The following is a 10,588-nucleotide window of genomic DNA, read 5'->3' on the forward strand; positions in this document are numbered from 1 at the left end:
TATATATATATATATCTCTCTCTCTCTCTTCTCCTCTCCTTCTCTATCCCATCTCCTCTTATCTGCCCAGACCCTTCTCTTCCATGGCTGAGGCAGTCATCGGAGCCTAGCCCTCTCCTCTCATCGGCAGCTCATGGATTCATTGGAAGCTTGTTGACTCCCTCTTAGCTCCTTCTCCTATCTTTCTTCATCTTTTTTTTTAATTAAAGGCAATTGAGTCGAGGATGGGGGCGGCCCTGGCGGTGACTTCACTCCTCATTTGAGCTCACCGTCAGGGTCTGAACCAGCCGGCTAGCTCAGTCGGGGGTGGGGTTACGGGTAGGGGAGTAGCCATTCCTGACTCGAGAGATCTCGGGTCAGATTTCCAAATCTGACTCGAGATCTCTTGAGTCGAAGGTGGGGGGCTCCCTTGCCCGCGACCCCACTCCTCGACTAAGGACGTCGATGGGCTTAGACCCAGCCAGTGACCTAGGTCGGAAGTGGGATCGTCGGTGACGGCGCCCCTACTCCCAATTCAGTTGAAATATTAATTAAAAAAACAAATTGAAATAAGTTTGGTTAAATTATTTGTTTGCATCTTTGTTCGTGTTTTCAATCGAGGGAAGATTGAATTTGATTGTCTCCTTCGGTCTTGGTTCATGCTTTGAATCATGTGAAGATTTGAATCGTGAGAGAATGCATGAAAGTTGAAGGGTCTGGCCATGCAAGCACAGAAGAAAGAATGGAAACGAGAGAGAATGGGAGATTTTTCTTTTAGTTTTATTAATTTAATTTTATTTATAATTTAGTAAAATGAAGGGAGTTAGAGGAGAGAGAGAGAATAGAGTGACGACAGAGAGAGAAAGAGATGGAGGAGAGAGAAGAGAGGGAAGACACTTTTAATTTACATTAAAAATGAATTTTTTGTGAGATGACGGAATGCACTATATTGAAACGATTTTGAGATTACGTGCAGTTAAAAGTAACAGAAAAAACTTTTTGTACCGTAATGTTATACTCATAAAACTTTTTGGACCACCTGAATAATTTACTCTTTGATAAATAGTACATACTGACAATCAAGAGGTTGTAAGTTGGATACTCATGGTGGGACTAAATGTGTTCCTTTCTTAATCATTGGGATTTCTTATTTCATTATACTAGGCTCATAAGTATCTGTTGTAATCCGAAAAAAAAAAGCAGGAAAGATTTGATAATGCCTTTTCGCCTTTTACTGTGGAATAAACTGCACAAACTTAGTAATGACCTCTTCGATGGAGCTAAAAATTAAGCAATTGACAGCTGAATCAATCACAGTTCATTTATGATCTTTCTTATTTATGAGGTATTACCCAAAAATGTCATATAGATAACATGTCAAACATGATAACAGATCTTTTGAAATATAAATATGATTCATTTTTATAGATAAGATCCTCCTTTATTATAGTATAGATAGTAGTATATGTTACTCAAGGGTGAATGGCAACATACCTTCACCTATGAGTATATTATATATAAATATTTTGAAAAGATCCAAACTAAGATATCCTAGAAAGATCCAAACCAAATATTTCCACTGAGTCAAGTGAGTCATTTTAACTCAAAATCTTCATCAAGTTTAGGAATTCAACAACTGATCAAAATCTGTTGAAATACGAATATAAAGTTTATTTGTAATTCAATATAATTAAAAATTAATACTCTAGCAAAATAAATTAAAAAATATTTAAAAATCTAAAAGTATTATAAATTATTCAAATATTTGAAAAAAAATTATTCGGCAACCGAGCGTTTTAATGTTACTTTTTTTTTCCTGGTAATATCATAGATTTCCTATGTTCCGAAATTATTTGATCATGTCTGCCTCTTTCTAATGTTACTATGCACTCTTTGTGCCACTGTTTCAACTGTTTCAACCCCATCTAATCTCACATGTTTATGATCTTGAAAATCTAATTGACAATGACGATAAGGCAATGAAAGACAATTTAAAAACAATCTATATTTCACCATGTTCATCGTAGGTTTGTGCCATAACTACACAGTTTTGTTCATTTTTTTTCTTTTTTCTTTTAGTTTTTCCAACCGAGCTTAGTGGAAATTTGTCAATCGGTGAGCACCTGCTTCTCAGCCTCTCTACCAAGAAAAAAGAAAAAAAAAGAAAAAAAGAAATAGAGCCAAAAGACATGGGTTTGGCAACAGATTGTAGAGAAGAAAGGAGAGAGGAGAGAAAGTGAAGGAAAGAGAAGACGACAATTTTCTTTGAAGAGGATTGGAAGGCCATAGAAGAGAGAAGAGAGACAAGGTTTGTGCTTTTTCCTTTTGTAAAATTATATGTAATGATTGTGTTAACGGAGTTTGATGAAGGAAAGAAGATTGACCTTTTGATTTGAGTTGGCAAACACTCATGGTTTCTTTACCAAATGTAAATTTATGTTGCTGAAGTAGGACCAGCCAAGATTTGATAATTGCATTTTATAATTGTGTCTAAATTGTATGGATTGAGTCACTTTTTATATTTTCCGTTACTGTATTTTCACTGGTCAAAACAAAACTTGAGAAACAATTACACCTAGTTTACAACACAAAAGAAGATTAAATTACACTTATTAATTAGTTTCAAGCTTATTCCCATTTTTGCAAAAAATTAGAATTATGAGGAACTGGATGAACTTTCTACTTTTTCCTTCTTACCTTTTTACTTTTAACAAATTTTATATTTTTATATTCCAATATCTTGGTTTTGTTCCTACTCTTTGCTGGATTTTGTTCTATTCATTAATTTATTGCTTTATTTTCATTTTATGGCATGTTTTCTTTCATTTTACATACAATAAAAATCTAATTACAATTTCGTTTTTCTTTGGTCATTTGTCTTGATGGACAATTGCTCAAACGTTCAACAATAAGTATATGACATTTTGATAATGCGATTTTTCATACATTAAAATTTATATGTAGAAATTTGTGCGTATCAAAATGAACAGAAAAGTTAAAGATTTATCATTATTTATTTTTAAACTGGTTATATTGATACATTATATTGAATAATGGACATTGGACCTGTGCATTGCACAAAATAATGCAAAATATATTTATTTGAAAATTGAAAAACTCAAACTAATATTATATTATTTGGAATTTGGATAACTGAAAATATGCTACCTATGCAGTCATGAAAATTGTAAAGCTTCGAAATATATTATGTAATTATTACAATAGGGAATATATTTTTATTAAAAATTAAAATTTTAAATTTTAAATAATATACTATGAAAAATATTAAAAACTAAAAAACATTAAAATATTTTTAATTTAAACATTTAAACTCATGAGTTTATTTAATATTTTCATAACTAAGAGCATCTAATGAGAAAATTCTAAAAATAATTTTGAATCTTATCATAAAATATTTGAAAAAAAATTCAAAAGTTTGTTTTAATTAAAATTATTATTTTTCTTAAAAATCTCAAAAAATATCGATAAAATGGCATTCGTCAATCTAAGCATTCTGAGTGTATCAGGCCAAGTTACCATTTACCGCTTGCATATACAGAATAGTTTTTTGCATTTATAATTATATATTGGAATTCTTTCTAATTTGTGTCACTTTAGTATTATTATTATTACATTTTTAGTCCATACCAAATGTATTTAGTTTTTATAAAAAGAAAATATTCCGTTTATTAAAACAACTTAATTTATATTTCTTGATACTTCCATAAATGCAACTTTTAATCTTCTTCATAGAACTTTGGTAATTTAATTAATGTGCAATAAGATAGTGCGTCTTTCAACCCTTACAATGATAAATTATGTCAACTTTCAGGTTAGATTAATTTATGCCATTTTAAAATTTTCAGGTTATATATATATATATATATATATAAACAGTTTTCGATCCCGTTAAGACATTTATTATATATAAGCAATTGGATTGAAATTATATATAAAATCAAATGGATAGCTCATTAAAATTCAATATATTTCAAATTAAACGAATCATTAGAAAATAATGAAGAAGACACTCCATCTAATGAGAAAGTCAGCATTTTCACCGAAAAGAATGAGAAAGTAACCATAGTTGTAGATGAAACAAGTTATTCTGATATTCTCTGAGTTAAGACATTATCTTACCAAGGCATGACCTGAGATTTTTTAATAGCTTTTTATGGGAAGAACAGAGTGTAAGAAAATATCGATAAAATAAAAAAGATATAGTATAGTGACGCACGCCCTCACCTAGTAACCAAGAGTTTCAAGTTCAATAATCGTGCTGAGACTATCCGTATTTCTTTATTAGATATTTACGATTTCTATTTGATTGTACTCTGTTCATGGGATTTTCTCTTATAACTGAAAAAGAAGAGACTATTGATAAATAGAAATTAATATTAAAATATCAAGAGAGTGAACAGTGGATCGTTTAGAGTATGTTTTAGTAATTCGAAATCCTTACAACAAGAATATCAACAAGTAGAAACTTTTTGGGTCGCACAGTTGGAATTTGATGGCAATTTTCATAAATTGCATAACGATAGAAGTGCGCCCATTGCAAGAGAAGCAAAATAAACATCGCCTTCAATTTATAAGGACTGAGAATATAGAGTGAAAAGTTAAATATATAGTATGGAGCCAGATAAGCAAAAAGAAAAACAAAACTACTTACTTAAAGTAAAAGACATCATAGGGAAAGGTGAAATTCGTGTACAATACTTAGGTTTTAATAGTATATTTTTATTTTAATTCTTTGTAAGTCTATTTAATAAATTTATTTAATTGGAAGCAAGAAAGGTAACTGAAACTTTTGAATGTATGAAATAGTAAACATATTTTTTAATTCTAAGAGTCATTTAATTGTAAGATAATAATGGTGACGGAGCCACAAGCGCCCCTCTCCCTCTCATTCGATCTGTAAGAGATTGATCAGCTTCTTTTTTTTCTTTTTTTCACCTAAACATGAAAAGTATATTGTATTTGTTTGTGTGTGTATATATATATATATATTACTTTTTTGCTAAGTAAACAAGAAAAGAATATCTGTTTTTTTCTTTTTTTTTTTGGTTCTTGCTAAGTTAACAAGAAAAGAATATCTGTTTTTTTTTGTTCTTGTTAAGTTAACAAGAAAAGTATACATACTTTGATTTTCCTTAGTTTGTTTACAAGAAAACACACTGGCGGTGCTTTAGTAATATATACTTCGATTTTCCTTAGTTTGTTTAGTTTTCCTTTAGAATATGTACTTTTTTAGGTGTGTACCCCATATTTGAAAGCCCAACGAGCTCCCACTAATCTAGTTCGGGCCGGGTCAACCCCCTAAAAAGTAAAGCTCTCTCACTCAAGAATTTTCTCTGTACTTTTTCTTTTTTTCGGAGAATATTTTCTCTGTACTTTAATTATAGAGATAGTCACCAGAAAGCAAAGGATCTTACCAGTGTTGAAATAAATGCGTTTGCTCATTAGTTTGCTCATTAGTTTTGCTTGGACATTGACTCATGCAGAAGCCCATGAGGTTGTAACCCAAGAAGGTTTCAGGCCAACGTCGAAACATCACTGGCGTGTTGATACGGTTGACTCGACATCATCAGGTCCAATCTCACGTTCTGACCAGGTTGCGTTCTACAGGCTAAGCACAGTATTAAGGATTCGGTTAAAGTAGTGGCCACGAACTGTATCACTCACCCCGCTGATCCTGTCTAGGATACCAGCAAAGGTTCACCCGGAGAATATCGACTTTAATTACAACATCAGCGTGATGGAATCCATGCTTTTCTACATTAGCTCCGTCAATATTACTCTAAGTGCATCTTCTGAGGTTCTGGATAGGAAAAAGCTTCTGCTATCTTGCCTCTCACCCAAGGTCAAGTATATGTCAACCATAAGCCCCTTAAAGACCTCAAAGTCGTGATACGAATTAATTCCATAACAAAAGCCAAAAAACTTCGACGATAAGCCTCTTAAAGACCCCAAAGGAAGACATAAGCAGCAGCAGAGAGCTGGACTACAAGCCCAAGTAAGTACCAGAGCTACAGGGCTTTATCTACGAGTGCAAAAGCGGTATTAGTGTCGGGACCTCCGAGGTGTACCAGCAGAAAAAGAGCCCATCAGAATGCCGAAGGACTTCCAGCACCAGGGAAAGCAGAATTCTTCTCACCTTGACTGTTGAAAAAGAGTCCAAAACTGCTAAGGCAGCGCGGCCCAGTTTGCAAGCAAATTTAACAAGGACATCCACATATTTGCAGTTTTCTTCCAAAATGGAGCAAAAACAATTGGAAAGATCTGAAGTGAGAGGCTTAAGATGAGGAAGCATCGGATGTTCTGCTCGTCCCAGGCCTTCTTTACAGTTTCCAGGATCGGATCAACTGCCATTTCTCGATCATTTCAGGGGTTCGGCGTTTGCCAACACAAAACCGAAAAGGAATTTTTGTCTCTAGAGCTGATTAAACAGGACAGGGAAGTTTCTTTCACGCAATGAACTGGGACTTACTTATATACATATTCAGCCAAAGCACTGTTACAACAAACCAGATATGGAAACAATAAACAATGATTTGCATTAATTAATGTATTTTTTTGGATCCTGGTCTCCCAATATAATTGGATATCCGCCTCTACTTAAAAATATGGACCTATCAAAAGAGTGTACTAGTGGGACTACCCATGGCCCTAGAAGTTGCAGGTTCTATACCTAATGGAACTACCCGTGTTCTTTTATTAGTGATTGAGGAAGGTGTTGGGTCTCCTTTGTGACCAGAAAAAAAAAAGTGTAGCACAGTGGCGTACGTCCTTACCTGTTGACTTAGAAGTCGCACGTTCAATACCTTGTGGGACTATTCGTGTCTCTTTATTAGTTGTTTAGAATTTATCTTTCATTATGCTAAACCTTGGGCCTCTTTTGTAACTACAAAAATATGGACCTCACTAAAATATTTTCGCACTTACTGACACCACCTGGAGTATTTTTGCACCTAGAGACATCAATTATGCCGTTTTGAAATTTTCACGTGTCTTCATTGGAACCATGCCTCCTCAATTCCATATATCACTATATACTAGGGAGATGACTCGTGCTACGCACGCTCATCAAGACCCGCTAATTATAGATCATAAAATATATAAATGAATGATATTTTTTAGTTATTGTTAAATAATGACATGTTTATAGAAATTTATATAATTGATATATATTCATTGAAATCATGATTATATCTTATATTTGAAAAAGGAAGAAATACTTTACTCATCTGGTGTTGACATATCGAGTTCTTTGAGCTGCAAGACTTTCTTTCTATATACGATCATAGTTTGTTTTAAATTCGTAGAGATTCTCTCCATAAATCTCTCCGTAGAAGGAATACCGTTGCTCATGGCCTATAAGAGAAAATTGTGTTTTAGGAAAAAATAGTAATGGGAACGGATAAAGAAGAAACTCTCTTAATAACAAAACGACAAAATAGACGTTTTGGTCCCTGAAACATGATGCTCACGACAAGTTCATCCCCGAAAGTTTTTCCCTGTACTATTTGGTCCGGCCGTTTGAAACCTTTGGACCAATTGGTCCTTCCGTTGGAGAAAACGTTGGTCCCTGGGCAGGAGACCTGACCGACGCCGTGAGGACAGAGCCTGCCTTCTTCTCCTCTTCTCTTCTCGGTTTCCCGCTCAAAATTCCCCCAATTCTTCTCTTCTCTTCTCGGTTTCCCTGCCTTCTTCTGATTCAGTGTTGAAATTGCCCGAGCCGGCCGTCGGATTTCTTCTGAGAAGGCCCGAGAAGGTCGATTGTTGTGAAGATTTCTTCCGATTCAGTTTCTTCCGATTACCCCAGCCGGCCGTGAGAAGCCCGATTGTTGCACATGGGGAGTAGGTGAGTTCAATTCTCTCTAAGAATCCCGATTGTTGCCATGTAATTTCAGCCGATTGTTTAGTTTGGGTGGTTTTGGTTTGTTTTTGGGCTGTTATAATGTTGAAATCGATGTTGCTGTCAATTATTTGGACTAGCTGTCAAGGCTATCATTTACTTCAGAGTTAGCTGTTATGATCTGGTGGCCAAGACAATGAATTATATGGCGCACTAAGACAGAAGTTAGTTACTGAAATCCGTAGCTGTTTGCCAGATTTTTTGTTTAAGTGCAGACATCACCATGAATTTGCCCAGATGGATGCACGAGCAACTGTGTATTTGTCTTATCAAACCTGTGTAGAAATTATTCTGATCTCTGTTGTGAACATTTTACTTTTTCCGGTTGTAGATTCAGTAGAGTTTTACATGCAATGCGATCCTGGTTGGTTTTGAAGCTCTTTCATGTTTAATTCAATGTGTCTATTTAATGCCATGTCATGATCCTGCTCAGTATGTTACTACGAGAACTGATTTTGCAGATCGTGAGGGAGATCAAGCTCTTTACGGGTTTCTTGATGGACACTGGGAAGTCAAAGTTCCTGAAGAAGAAATGCCACCCAAATTTCCGGAACCCACAATCATCATTAACGTTCCCAAAGATGATAAGCCGTTTGAAGAATGGCTATTCAACGTTGTTGCCTTCAGTGATGCATGGTTGCTTTCTATGATGACCCACTATGCTAAAAGTCTCAAGTTTAGCAAGGCTGATAGGTGATAGTTCTCCTATATGTTTGGTTCCCATCTCATCATGTTTGTTGGAGCCAAATCTGCAAGAGAAGACTCGGGTTCATACATTGATCCCATTTCCAAACACTTCCCTTCTTTTGTATAGCTCATGACGGTGGGCGTTCCATGATATGTAAGAAATGAATGTGATTTGGATTGTACTCCTGTTAAGAGTCGGTATTGTTCTGTAATGCAGGTCTGTTTGGTGGAAGAGTCAAGAGCCCGAGCACTCTTCTAAATTGACTTTCTTGTATATGCTGGACTTCTTAAGTTTTATTTTCTCTTTTCTATGCCATATGTTATGGTCGGAATTTATGGTGCAGGGGATGGCTTTTCAGTACGATAAGAAAGCTTCCAACAGTACTTGAGGTTGTGAAGGAGGTGAAGCCAGCACCAGCAGTCCTGAATAATAGCAGCTGCCATACTGGCCCTAACTCCGAGGTAGGATGAACCTCATGTTCATACGATATGTTTAAAACTTCATTCTCAGAGTAGTTTATTGGAATTAATATCTTTACAAAATGCTAGCAGTTTGAAGCACAAGATATATGTTGTATACACTCGTTTTCATTTTCTGAAGCCAATGTCTTCAAATCGATATGAGAACAATGTCCAAACAATGCGATGGGAATGAATGACTGGTTCCTGTTTCTTATTGTTCATCTATATAATGATACACTCTCCTAATGATTTGATTGCAGAATCAGAGAGATTCAGAACTGCACAGCGAGAGCCATCTGGTAGCCGTTCATCCGAAGCCTGAGGATCAGGATAAGTTGGCATTGCAAGAAGAGCACAAAGATGAACCTGGAGGAGACAGATGTGCAATCCCTAGCGGGATTTATATTTGGAGCGTGTCCTGGATCATTTGTAAAGTTTGCAAGAAGTGGGTGCAAATGCAAAAAAATTGAAGATTCATGAGTGCCGAAGAAGAAAACTCCACCTTGAGATATTATGAGATGATTCTTTTCCTCGCATTGGTAGGAGTCTGAATCGTGAAGCGAATGGCATTGTCAATCCCCTGATGATGAGAATTAAATTCTCATTGATGTTTAGCAGTCTCTCCTTTTTTCCTAGTGCGGTTCCAGTAAATTCTTTTGACAACTGAAAGGGAGTTATTTTCATTTCATATTTCTCACAGTTGTATCAATGATCAATTTACCGAGATGCATAGCACAAAAATTTCTGCATGAAATTAGCTCTTCGACATAACAATGTTCAGATGAAGCCACGCGAGAGGTGTTTTCCCTTGAAAAGACTTCAAGTTCAACAGTTTTCACAACCTGCACTGGAGCGGATGATTGAACTTGTCAGAAGTACAATTCGTTTCTTCTCAGTAAATCTCAGTAAATTATCAGGGGAAACAATTGATGCTTATTCCCCTGGTCGTAAAATTTAACTGACTTTTCATTGGGTACAAAAACTTGGAGAGCATTTGAGAGTCTGGGACACACAAATTGCTAAACATATCGCATGAATCAATATCAATATATCATATACAAGGTACTAACCCGCGTGATACCGTCGGCCAAATTGTAAAGACATAATTATTTTCATTGAATAGATTCCAACCCAATAGCCAGGTCTAGCGTACTTACAAGCTTTGTCAGATATGAAATACGCATAAAACCATCACGTATTCTGAAGCTCGGTGGTTTGTTTGTCTCCCTTGCTGGTGGACGTTCAGATCACAGGACTTGGCACCTCGCTTTTCCGTAATGCCACCCCTAAAATCAAAGAGGGAAATCATTATTACCCCCATCTTCTTCGACTTAGAGAATTAGGCAACCACATTGAGCTGAGTTCTTCGACTCAGAGAATTGGGCAACCACATTGAAGGAAATAGCGAAAATTCCCTCGAAATTGAAAGCAGTGAGATTCGAGGACTCGCGGCAGCTTGTTTCTTCGGTTACTTTGAAGCCAAATCCGGAATCAAGCAGCAGCAAAGTGAGCAGAAGAGAATAAGAAGGTTCCCGTTGCTAA

At 35.6% G+C, this 10,588-nt stretch overlaps 1 protein-coding gene across 1 annotated transcript; it reads left to right on the top strand.

The window, feature by feature from the left end:
- The first annotated feature begins 8,306 nt into the window (after positions 1-8,306).
- Positions 8,307-9,516, top strand: LOC116209126 (PHD finger protein ALFIN-LIKE 4-like). Its single transcript, XM_031542681.1, has 4 exons — positions 8,307-8,590; positions 8,802-8,855; positions 8,929-9,046; positions 9,307-9,516. The coding sequence occupies exons 1-4, from the start codon at positions 8,307-8,309 to the stop codon at positions 9,514-9,516; spliced, it is 666 nt and encodes a 221-aa protein (XP_031398541.1).
- Positions 9,517-10,588: the final 1,072 nt, after the last annotated feature.

The sequence above is a fragment of the Punica granatum genome, chromosome 5 (assembly GCF_007655135.1).
Source record: "Punica granatum isolate Tunisia-2019 chromosome 5, ASM765513v2, whole genome shotgun sequence".
Lineage (NCBI taxonomy): Eukaryota > Viridiplantae > Streptophyta > Magnoliopsida > Myrtales > Lythraceae > Punica > Punica granatum.